The sequence below is a fragment of the Cyprinodon tularosa genome, unplaced genomic scaffold, assembly GCF_016077235.1.
Source record: "Cyprinodon tularosa strain WSP-4 unplaced genomic scaffold, ASM1607723v1 ctg419, whole genome shotgun sequence".
NCBI lineage: Eukaryota > Metazoa > Chordata > Actinopteri > Cyprinodontiformes > Cyprinodontidae > Cyprinodon > Cyprinodon tularosa.
In genome coordinates, this window is record NW_024039140.1 from 889,715 (window position 1) to 902,871 (window position 13,157).

At 37.8% G+C, this 13,157-nt stretch overlaps 1 protein-coding gene across 1 annotated transcript; it reads right to left on the bottom strand.

The window, feature by feature from the left end:
• Positions 1–1,337: 1,337 nt before the first annotated feature.
• Positions 1,338–10,905, bottom strand: LOC119792399. Its single transcript, XM_038299020.1, has 11 exons — positions 10,730–10,905; positions 10,465–10,649; positions 9,961–10,101; positions 8,968–9,106; positions 8,706–8,883; positions 7,771–7,912; positions 5,133–5,276; positions 3,750–3,799; positions 3,521–3,603; positions 1,665–1,794; positions 1,338–1,573 (listed from the first exon to the last, which is right to left on the bottom strand). Exons 1-10 carry the CDS (start codon positions 10,874–10,876, stop codon positions 1,690–1,692), a joined length of 1,314 nt encoding a protein of 437 aa, XP_038154948.1. The 5' UTR covers positions 10,877–10,905; the 3' UTR covers positions 1,338–1,573; positions 1,665–1,689.
• Positions 10,906–13,157: the final 2,252 nt, after the last annotated feature.

Sequence of the window (13,157 nt, forward strand, 5' to 3'; positions counted from 1 at the left end):
TAAAGCCTGGCGTGGCCACGTGTGGTTTTGCTGCCAATCACGAGCGATTTCACTTTTTTGAGAATAGTGGTTCAGCCAATACTGAGAAGGTTATTCAAGCCAGACCTGGCCAGCCGCGCGGGTTTGCTGCATTCATATGCTAATTAGGGCCATTAGTACAGCTGATCGCTCTCCACCTACGTCACTGTCCGTTTCCGACAATTTGTGGCACGACAAACGCAGACAAGCACGGCTTGCAAATTGTCGGAAACTGACGAAAATCAGGCAGATCTGCGGGAGTTTACGGGGGTTTACGGGGACGAAAATCTCACTTTTCATGCAGTGATCTAAGTGGTGTTGCTGGTAACCACTTCTGTGCAGAATGTGGTATAGATCTTTCCCTGACAAATGGAAACCTAACTTATATTGATGCTACAGGGGGTTTCTAGGGGCATTCCAGAGGAGTAGAAACTATCCATCTTCTCCCACTTAGTCCGAGTCACGGTGGGTCCAATGACTATCTCTGGCAGTGTATGGGTGAGAGGCAGGGTAGACCCTGGACAGGTCATCAGTCTGCCACAGGGCAACACAGAGACACACATAGACACACAGACATGCACACACACATTGAGTGTCTGTGCATGTTCGTAGTAGTTATGCTTTTGATTTTTGGGAGGAATCTGGAGAACCAGGAGAGAATTCATGCATGCAGTGGAAAACATTCAGACTGCATGCAGAGAGACCCTGGGCCAGGGATCGAATCTAGAACACTCTGCTACTATTACTGCAAGGCAACAGTGCTACTGAAATTGGTTTTGAATCAAAGTTTCTTCGGATCAATCCTAATGAAAATGTTGATCACATGAATTACAGTATGTGCATTTTAACCTCAAACACCTAAAAAAAAAACAAGCTAGAGATGATAAAAGGAATTGTTCCTTTGTGTTCCTTCACTTGTGTCTTGGCAGAATAGAACTGATTAACATTTTGTGCAATCCCCTGTCTGGATTTGTTCATTACCAGATTCATTATAGGAGCTATGTCTGAAGAGTAGACCCCACTGCCAATATTCGTATTTTTTCATGATTTAAAATATCTTGTCTTGACTGAGTGATTATCTCACAGAATTGTTTTACTTTTTTTTTTTTTTTTTTACTTTTTTCATATAAAGGAAAGGTGTCAATTGATTTTATGGAGTCTTTTACCAACATTTCAAGTGATTGCTACTGTTATTCTTCTCTTTTAGACATCAATTATGAGGCTTTTATCTAAACTAAGCCTCTTCTAATTTCCCCAAATAAAATGCTTCCTTGCCTTGAAATGCAGTTGAAGACTGTAAATCCAAACAAAACACAGAATAGTTTCATAATTATTGTTTGTTTATTGGAATCTATTGCAGTAGAAAAAGATATTTGCAAATGCACAAATGTAAAACAATAATGATTTGAATAGAAAAGGATAGATGCAAACATAAGTAAAATATCTAATGATAAACATGCAACAATGGGGCTTAAAATGGCTAAATACCCAAAGTGTGGATTAGATTGTAGTCACTGTAAAGATGAATCACCTGTAGGCTGCAACATTAAAGCTCCTGGAATGAGATCGGAAGGCAATACCATATTATAACATCAATTCGGAGTTATTGAAAGTAAACAAAAGCAAAACAAAAAAATCCCTTTTACCTGTATGGGTCTTATTCCTTCATGATTAGGTAACAGGTGTGGCCGTAGCGTTGACAATCATGCTGTTTTCCTTCAGCACATGCAGAATGGTGTCTTGAGGCAGTCCCATCCTTGTTAGCTCCTCTTTAATCTAGGAATGAACACAGAATACATTTCTTTTGATGTACATCAATTGATCAATCTATCTTTTGGTATGTCTGTCTGTCCATATATCACACCTCCCCCAAAGAGGAGGATATTTCTCTAAGGACATTTTCCAAATGTCCCAAAATAGTCCCAGTCTGCAAAATGCAAACTGAGCCAATTTAACATTATACCAGAAAGTGTTATACAGCTTTCTGGTTCATCAATCAATATGCTTTGATCAACATTCAGATTTCCCTGCATTAGGACAAACAAACCAGATCCAACTTGAAAAGGTCCACTCAGGTTTTTAATAGCTTATTACCTTCACCATAGAAGTTATGTTTTTGGTCATGTTTGTTTGTGTGTTAGCAGTATTACTTGAAAAGTTATTAATAGATTTTATGTTTTTTTTGTTTTTGTTGCTTTTTTGGTCAGAGATGTGGCTTACACCAAGATACAAACATTTCAATTTTAGTGATAATCTAGATGATAATCTAAATACAGGATTTTTTTAAAGGATTCTTTAACATTATTTGCCGGAACAAGCAGTTCCCTCCTGAACCAAGGGGTGGCAGCAGTGACTATTGACAGCATCGGACTCAAAAAATCTGAAGGAATTATACTGAAGACAAAAAAAAAACAACAAAACAACAAAATGGAGCCATGCTTCACCCACATTTTCGATCTGCTGACCAAGGAAGAAAGCAGAGTGCAGAGCAAATTAAGATGAGAGCTGAACAGACTGCAGACACATGCAGTGCTTTATTATATATTATAAACTCATAAAAAGATTTTAAGGAAACTTTTTACCAGGTGTTCCACATTCCAAGGAAGAATTCATAAAAATTTGAAAAAGATCCCGATTATGCAACATATTCTCATTATCAGTGCGTATGAAATCGTACGAAAAGTTATGCACACTATTTTGTACGTTTTGGACGTTTTTCCTCAAAAAACCACATCAGTGCGCATGCGCTGGCAGACAGGAAAAAAAAAAAAAAAGCAGATCCGCAGATGGACGTAAAACTGGGAAAAACAGTGCAATCATCACTTATTCATGTCTCTAACTACGTTGCTTGCTGTTTTATATCTTAGGGTTAGGGTCAGGGTCAGGGTTAGGGCTAATTGTAATTTATATTCTAGATTCATGAATGGTGCGTCAGATGCGCATACGCAAACGACGAAAAAAAAACGTCCAAAACGTACGAAATTACGGTGCATAACTTTTCGTACGATTTCATACGCACTCATAATGAGAATAGGTTGGATTATGTGGGAGTTTTAGCAACAGATTTAAGTCACAATAAGGGGCAAGTTTGCTAATTTTGGCTCTTGCATTATTTTTAATGTCCACAACAGCTACATAATAATGTGTTCATAAACCTTGTTTTCAAGAAAAAAATATATAATAATACCAATATATTAATAATCATCATCATTATTATTATAAGAATTATATTTTTCACAAGGACTGACAATTAAAGAAAATTATTTAGAAAACTACTTTGATGCCATTATAGAGACCTTCTGCAGAGGAAGAGATGATCAGATTATTCCATGTATGCACAAAATGCTCAGAAGAATTATATATTTGTTGATGTGTTGATTTTTTCTTTGGGGTGGGGGGGGGGTGATTGATTTGTGCTCTCCACTTTGTTCTATGCTTATACTGAAAAAAAAAAAATTAAAGTACAAGTAACATTCTTCACAGAGTTGGACATAAAACTCACCTGCAGAAGGAGGGCACCATTAACCTTTCCTCCAAAAGATGGCAATGAGGAGAAAACCTTCATGTTCACTCTAGCCACAACACCTACATGACAGGAAATGAGCATCAGAATCTCATAGGTTTGTGGCCCCTACACCATCTTATATGTACTTTTGTCTTAACTGGAGATATTTGTTTTTTTACATAACTAACTTAAAATAGATCCAGAGGAGATTAGGGAGTTTACTCACTAGTCACATGCACTATGACGCATCGAAGCTCAGAGTGATACTTGACTGAACTGTGAAAATTAAGAAGTTGATATTAATACAATAAAGGTGTTGTAGATCATGGAGAACAAAAGTTGAATATAATTTGCTCAATATTTACACCCACAAAAGAGTAATACTAGGACAAAAAAGCACATTAAAATCATACAACAGAAGAAACCTTTATGCTGTTTCAGATCAGACATTTTTTCCTGCACCCTTGCATTGATTTAAGAGGAGAAGGATAGTCAGTGACTCCTTATAGGATTTTTGAAAGGGTGCTATGTCAGAATCAGTTTCTGGTATAAAATTAAACCTGACTTTGGCCTGCATTTTTTGGCACAAAGTCAAATTTCTGTTGTATAATGGAATCCTTGTCCTTCTTTTCTCCCTACAGATTTTACATACAGTATCTCTCTAGGAATTTAGTGACAGGAGGGTGACTGGTTTGCTCTTGGAACAGTTTACAGTCAAATATGACTGCGATTTAGCTCTTCCAGGTTTAAAGAGATGCTTCTCAACTGGAAAATTATCAGAAGCCATCTCTTGTCTCATCCAGAGTTTAACCAACCTGTCGTCTTGTTAGTAAAAGCACTAGAATAAAGTTTGAGATGGACGCAAGAACTAGGGCTTTGTCTACAATAATGTTGGCTTTGCTTTTGTTTGTCATGTTAAGAAAGGAGCTAAGCCTAAAAGATAAGCCCTTCACCAGATTCACCAGCATGTCTTCCTTTCAACAATAATCTGTGGTCATAGAATGTAAAAAAAAAAAGAAAGAGTGGGGTCCAACATAAACATGTGTCTTCTGATTTGTGGCTACACTTAACATCCTCCACATTGAAAGCAATCAGCAAAGGTGCTTCTTGCATTTGGTTTAGATGCCTCTTGTGTCCCTAATGTTCTAGGACCAGGCAATAAACTTTCTGTAAGCACTTAATCCTCAATCTGCATGGGAGAGATGTTTACCTATCTTACCTTGACCTGCTATGCTATTAGATAAGTGGTAGAAAAGGAAAGGATGTACTGCTTGAGAGACAGACAGTGTGGGGCCTGACACTATACCTCCAACTGATTAGATCCCCTGACTAATTGACTAGAGTGATATTCTTTTGGCTAACTGGTCAGTGCATATGACTTTAACCCAGTAGTCTGTGGGATCTAATCCTGCCTGGGCCCCCCACTGAATACCTTTCCACTAAAATAATTATGGGCCTCTTAATCCTCAAAAGTTTTTTCTATACTTATTGAAAAGTAGAACTCAGATGCTTTGGTTTTATTTTAATATTTCTTATATCTTAACAGCTTTCTCTTATATACATGGCAGATTTTGAAGAGCATGATCCTTATTTTACGACAGACACTGACTTTAATGTTGACTGGACAACAAAACAGATAGGATGGTGTTCTTCTTCTTCATTGGGCGATGGCGTCCATCTCAGCTTGAAGTTTCCTGATCCGGATGAATTCTTGACTACACTGGATGGACCGCTGAACAGGAGCTCAGAGATTCTTCAACAGAAAAAATCAAAATCATTATTTCCATTATCATATTTCCCCGGTGAAACCTACAAGTTAATGTAGAAAGCACATAATTTTTCTTATTGTAATCAGAGATGGGAAGTAATGAAGTACAAATACTTCGTTACTGTACTCAAGTAGATTTTTCTGATATTTTTACTTTACTTTACTACTTATTTTTATGGTGACTTTTTACTTCTACTCCTTACATTTTTACACAAATATCTGTACTTTCTACTCCTTACATTTTAAAAATTGGCTCGTTACTTTAGTTTTGAATCATTTCAATGGAGTTACCGTTATTATTTTTCACGTCATCAATACCAAATTCAATCTAATTGGATGGGAATCTACGTTGCATTTGACGCACCACTACAAGATGAATCGACAGATTCGGCGGTATTCATTGGCGGCAAATCATTGCAGCTTGGTGGCGGTGGCGTTAGCATAGTAGCATGGACGACGAGATGATTGAAAATGAACACAACGGAGATCTAGTCCTATTGGCAGACATCCATTTAAAATGTAGGCAACGGCATGAAAAAAGTGGTTTCTACTTTTACTTTTATACTTTAAGTAAATTTACAAGCCTGTACTTTGTTACTTTTACTTTAGTAAAGAAGTTTAATCAGTACTTCCACTTTTACCAGAGTATTTTTTAACACAAGTATCTGTACTTTTACTCAAGTACGGAAAGTGAGTACTTTTGCCATCTCTGATTGTAATCGGGCATTTTGTGTCAGGGAGAGGTCCCATATATGTAAGACGTGGTAGAGGCAATAGAGCACAACTGTGTCATCACTGCCCAGGGTAGATCAGTTTTCATGATCTTGGCACTTATGACTAACATACAGTAATTACTCATTCACCTTTCTAACTCTGCCGGGTTGCTCATTATCTCTCATCTGATCCACTTGCTCCTGCCTCTATTTAAGGAGCTTTAATCCAGTCATCGGTCCCAGATTATCTTGTTCTCTCTACCCAGTGGTGAGGATGTTGGAGTTGAGAGTTTCTTGGTGTTTCTGATTTCATGATCCTCACCTGTTCTGCCTCTCAAACACTGTGCCTGCCTGTTCCCGTCTAAATTATTTTCCAACTGTCTTTGGAGTCCTAGACCCCTGAGCCTGCCTGTTCCTTTTCTAATCTGTTTGCCTGACCTGTCACCAGACTACTGCTTATTCTCAAGGACTGCAGCATCTGGGACACTCTGGACAGCGCTCGTAGCTTCTTGTTTGTAGCCCACTAGCTGGATCCTACCTCGTTCTCTGGGTATGGGCTGAACTTGTTTACCAGGTTAGTGATTCACATGGATATTCATCCTTCGTCAAATTTTCATGGTCACTAACTTGTGTTTCTCTCCTGCAGAGGTTCCAGCCTTACATGTCACTGCTACTCCAGCCTGTGTATTAAATAACTACTTTTTGAGTTATCCCACTGTCTGTCTGGCCTTGAATACTGGGTCCTTCTGTTCTGTCTCATGACATCAGTATTTGTATTTAAAAGTAGTTACTACAACTAATGAGACAAATCAACAGCTGGCTAATTTGAATTTAACAAGTTGGAGACATAATCTCTAAGGTAAATGTGATTCAGCTTTTCACTTGTAGACCATAGTATTCTCCATGACCTCTGAACAGTTTTCTGTGCATATACACAGCATTGAAACATATTATCCTCTAAGCACAAGTAGCCCATGAACTTTGTTATTTATAAAACTTATCTGTCAGAAGGTCTGGTAAAATAAGAATTGGATACTCTTTTACCAACTGTTTAATTGATTAGTAGAGTTTATCCCACAGGTAACATTATGCCATCTGTACCACCTGTGTACCACCTGGGTTATGAAAATCGAAGAAATGAATAAACATTAAATAAGAATAAATGTTTATTGTGATCTGTAATCCTGCTTTTAGGGCAGATTATGTCGATAAGTAGGTTTTTTTTTTCTTTAAATGTTATTTTTCTCCTCTTTTTCCTGGAAAGATATAAACAGGAACTGCAGGGAATCCTGTCTCACAGCAGTTTACTGGTATTTCCATACCACAAATAACTACAGTTCCTATTCATATATATATATATATATATATATATATATATATATATATATATATATATATATATATATATATATATATATATATATATATATATATATATATATATATATATATATATATATATATATATATATATATATATATATATATATATATATATATAAATAATAGCTTAGTAACAAGGTGTTAATTATGATATGTTATACTTAATATATTAAAGATATTAAATTAAAGAAAGACCATACAAGCAAAACCTGATTTTATCATTCTAGAGAGACCACAAAAATTAATCTTGAATAAAAAATAAAAAAAACAGCCTTATTTTACATTATGCAATTACACAATGAATACTTAGAGTTGTTATAACTCAACAATTGCCCACCCTACAACATTTTGTTGTGGTAACTTTATGGTATTTCTTCACTTACGTGGTATTTTTGGCCTCTGCAATGATGTTTATGTCCAATACTTGGTTCACTCCAGCAAACAACTTAGCTTTATTTGCCGGAGTTGGAGGTAGGAACTTTGGAAGAAATAATCCTTCTGTGCATGTTGGCACAACAGGATCCACTGTAATGAAACGGAAAAACATCAAATGAAAATACAAGTGCAGTTTGGCAGGCCAGACTACTGGTGACAGCATTTAAAAAATTTGTGCTGCAGAGTAAGGGCGTAATGATACACACCCGAAATACCCAGTTCAGCCTTGTCAGTTCAGTGCACACATATACCAAACAAATACAGCATTGTTTAAACTGAACACATGTTTATGTGCAGAACTAAGAGCTCAGTGCAATGGATTGCTTTAAGAATTTAAATAAAAAAGGAGACTCACACTTATTTAAAATAAACTCAGCTATTTTGGGGACCTTAGGGTTATTATGCAGTTACAGAGGAGAAACAAAGGTGGATCAACCAAAACAATATGTTAGTGTAGGCTGCCTGCAGAATCCAACAAGTTTATACTTACACAATGTATAAAAAGTTAAACATATTTGTAATGTATTGTCACGTCCCCCTCACCAGAAAGAAACAACTGGGCTTTTATGGTGCTTCTAAGTTAAGTTATATTTTCACTTTTTTAGTTAAAGACAACTACACATGTAATAAAATTTCCATTGTATTTGATTCCATAATCAGTTTGTTTTCATCCAATGTATTACTGTCTTGTCAATGATTAAATATCTGTTGATCCATCCATCCATCCATCCATCCATCCATCCATCCATCCATCCATCCATCCATCCATCCATCCATCCATCCATCCATCCATCCATCCATCCATCCATCCATCTCGAACAATGATTTTATCAATGTAGACTACTGGAGAGTCTACAGTGATTGTGACAATTTTAACTCTTACCATGTAAAACAAACTGGAAGGGTATTTTGCTGATTGCTTGACTAGGTGTTCTGTTTTGTTGAACGCCATCGACATTAGTCAATGTAATACTTTGCAAGGGAAAGTCCTCCATTACCATCTGCACAGCATACGGACCTTGGTTGATATTACTGGTTCGGTTGAAGGTGAGAGTACAAGACTGCACAAGAAAAGAGTGATTTAGTCTGAGGAAACAGTATTATGCACCATGCATCTTTGTATGCAAGTAGAGCTGGTAACTTACTGGTGACAGGCTTAGAACAGATGGTGGTGTACAGGGGTTACACTCAGACAAAGAATAAGATCCATATCTGCATTTTATGGTGTCTCCATCGGGGTCAAATGCCAACAAGTTGAAATCCCGCTGACAGTTTGAAGGAACTCTAAAAGACAAATGTTACTATACGTTATCTTCTGCAACTAACCAATTCCATCCCAGCTCCTGCCTATCTTATGACTAACTAAACCTGCTATCCTTCATAGTTTTCTCACAGTTCGACAGTTCCAGCCCGCTCTATGGCCTCTCTGTCATCAGATTGTCACTCCCAAACTCATGAGAGGGTACCCCTCTCGTCATATATTGAAGTGCAGGGTAAATGATAGGTTTCTGATATTGTATCACGTGGCACACAAGTGACCCACAGGAGCTTTTACAAATGTTGCCACAAAGTTAGTTTGGTAGCTTTAGAAGTGTATACTAGGGTTAGGGTCGGGGATGGGTTAGGGATAGGTTTTTACTTATTAGTCCATGCAAAGTTTCTGCCACGGCATAATGAACCCTGTGTGTCAATAAATGATGAAAGGGTCATCCCTGGTGTGTCCGTATCTAGGAGACCTGACAAAGCTTGAATATTTGACCAGTTGGAGGTGAGACTATATCTCTATCGGTCTATTTGCATTAGTTTAGGCTAAAACAATTTTGCCTGAGTTATTCTCTTCATTCTGTCTTTTTTATTTCAGATCTTACCTCAAGAGTCTACAATCACCTCTATATTCCTTCAAATGTACTGATTATCATTGCGATAGCATTATGAATTGACAACTTTTCTTTCTTTCTCAGCTGTCAAATACAGCCTGCATATGACTAGACAAGGTCAAAAATATAATTAAAATTCCATTCCACATAACTTTCCTGGAAGTTGTTACCGTGACTAACTTGACTTACATGTTCCTCGAGATGGTTATTAGAAAAACTTGGGTTAACTTCTTACAAAATGTGAAGAGTGAAGATGCCTACCTCACAGATGGCAGGATGGTACTCTGAGGGGAAATGTTTGCTTTCCCGGTGTCAGATCGACTCCTCAGCTCCACACCAGTCACAGCTTTCCACCGGACAATGTTATTTTTAATGGAATCTATCCAGGCAGTACCGTCCAACCTTAAATAGAAAAAGAAGTCCAACACTCTTTATTTTTAAATCAAATGCGGTTGTAAGACTTGCTGTTATTGGCCATCAAAATTAAAAAGAAAGTAAAAAAGAAAAAAAAATTCTAAGACTGATATATCATGTCGACACCTCTAAGAGTCCAAACTATTTAAACGTCTTTTGACAACCCAGCTCTGTATCCTGGCTTTTGATTTGTTGAGTGTTAGCTGTTTAATAATTCTTAGAAATCTTAACTTGGTCAGTCAAGTAACTGTTTTGATTACCATTCTACAATAATTGGTATAATTGTTAGACACGGTGATTAACTGTGGATATTTGATGTGTTATATAAATAATTTTGACATTGATCCTTACTCAAACCTTGTTGAAGACCTTGGGGAAATAACAGGAGTCAGTATTCCCTCTCGCTGACACCATTCTCCACCAGATTCTTCATCAACCTTTTCTAAAGTGGGAGCCAGGCTGCCACAAGAACCAATGCAGATCCATGTGTCAAAGTCTGTGCAGTCGCGGAAACTCAGCTTGTAACGTAAAAAAACCTGGAAAGTTAAAGGTTGAAATGTTTAACAAAACCGTCCCTTTGAGTAGATGCTTATGAATAAATAGGAAAGCTACCTACCTGCATGGATCCATCTGCATTAGTTTGTTTTGGATAGTAGGTCATCACTGTGCCAAAAAAGTGAGAAGCTTGGGTGCTGCTGAGCAGCAGCAGTAGCACAGGCAGCAGCATAGTGAACATATGAGCCCGTCTGCAAGAATGATGCATTTAGAGAAAACTCCAGGAGTTAAATGACACCTTGTCATCTGCCTTGCCTTTTTAATTAAGCATTCCAATGACAGTAAGAGAGTGAACAGTCCGGTATAACAGGGTGTCTAATATCTTTGAAGTGACAGTGCAGTAAGTTTTCCTGCCTCTGTAAACCTTAAGTGCTAGGAATATATTCATTAACAACAAATAAATAAACAACTCAAATTAGTCTATGTAATTGTTAACGATGCACTGCAGTTACTAAAAAAAAATGTAATTACCATGTTGTCTTTATAAACCATTAACCTGACACACGTTTAATATTCCCCACTTTGTGTTTTTCTGATGGAGTCTTGTCTTATGCTGAGATGCTGTTTGATCATGTTAGCCGACTTTGAGCTCACCTGATGCATTTTTCTTGTAGCTTTGGACTTAATTGCATTATTTGTTCATTTGTTGTTCTTATATTGATGTCTTTCTGTACAACCTACCGATATCGTCACAGTTTGTGCCACTAAACCACTACTGGTTTTACGACCCTTAGTCCTGGTTTGGCCCCGCAACGTAGTCTGGTTTCCCACTATCATCTCAGCTAACCCAATTTGCCTGAGACCTGCTACATGTTAATGCATTTCTCAGTCATTGTTCATCATTCACTGTAAAACCAACTGAACCTTTACTGTTTTCATTGCATTTAAGATCCCTGCATCGGTTGTTATCCACATTTATCTGCTGCTATTTTAAAGGGACACCCTTAATGCATCATCCCGCCAAGCTTCAAAATTTGAAAATTCCTTAGAGACTCTTAGACCCCTTTTTATTTATTATAATTCAACTAATAATCTTTTTTTTTTTTTTTTTTACATTGATTTAAATGACCTATTAATTAACTATAACTTCCAGGTGTAGTTATATATTCATAATCTTTTGGTAAAATTGCACAACAACAGTGTTAACCTTCCAAGGTATTTGCAGCTCATAGTTTCCTCTTTTGGATGTGTGGAGAAGAAGTGGCTGTACTCCAAGCCCCACCTGCATGACTGAGCTGAGGTGGCTTGGACATCTTTTTTGGAAGCCCCCTGGACGCCTCCCTCAGGAGAAGGAGGCCAAGGGGACGACTCAGGATGCAATGTCTCTCTGCCAGCCTGGGGGCGCCTCAGGCTTTCCCCAGCAGAGCTGGAGGAGGTGTCTTAGGAGAGGGAAGTCTAGGAGTCTCTGCTGAGACTGCTGTAACAGCGACCTAGTCCCAGATTAAGCTGTAGAAAACAAGTACAAATTTCCTCTTTTTTTTGCCAATTGCCATTGTTGTTACCTGACCTACTGTTGAATCGGGTCAATTCTCCAAACATGTTTAGTTTTCTATGAAACTTGATCCATGTAACCTTTAGAAGATATGACTTAAAGCTGTACAGCATTACTCTGCACAGACACAAAAACCATCCAGATTAGTTCAGCATAGTTTTGTTTACTCCACCCAGATAAAGGAGCAACCGGTCCGTGGTGAGAACCATTCTTAGGCTAAATAAAGGATCCATTTGCATTGCTGCAGTTAGTGACATGTTTGTTGTTAGTTGTTGACAAACAAGATTGGGCCTTTAAGGTAATAAAGTAATTAAGATTAATTTTAGGTGACATCAACATGGTAATCATACAGCCATTTGTTTCTTTTAATGTAGTCTTTATTTGACAAGGACAATAAAATCAAACTTAATGACAGAACAAAGCAAGTCTGGCTTGTAAATGTAAAATTTTGTTAGACTCAGGGTCCAGACTGCATGAGCCCAGCTAATTCTATTTAACATTTACTGTATTTTCACGACTTTAAGGCGCATATAAACGTCTTTTTTTCCCCTCAAAATGTGGGCCACGCCCTATAGTGCGGTGCCACCTATGTGTTACTGCGGATGTTGTTGAGACCGCCATGAGAACGTTAAAGGGGGAAGTGTGGGCATGGATTGTGTATAAAAGAACAGGTATGTGCTTTATGCATGTATTATGAAATTTAGGCAGGAATCGGGATAAGTCGGCAATAAAGATGAACACACAAACTGTTTCTGCTACAATTAAAATGTGTCATTTTATTCTGCCACAGAAAACAGCAAAGCAAGCACATTAATCAAGGCACGGTGCTGAATACAAATTATATTGTCCCCCTACCGTGACACAAGGATCGGAGGGCCGGTCGATCCCGGCAGGGCAGCAACCCGCGCAGCTAGGCGTCCGTACGCAACCCTAGCAGACCCCACCGGTGTCAACAAGCCCCCGCCACTTATGCCACACTTCAAAGTAAAATCTTTCA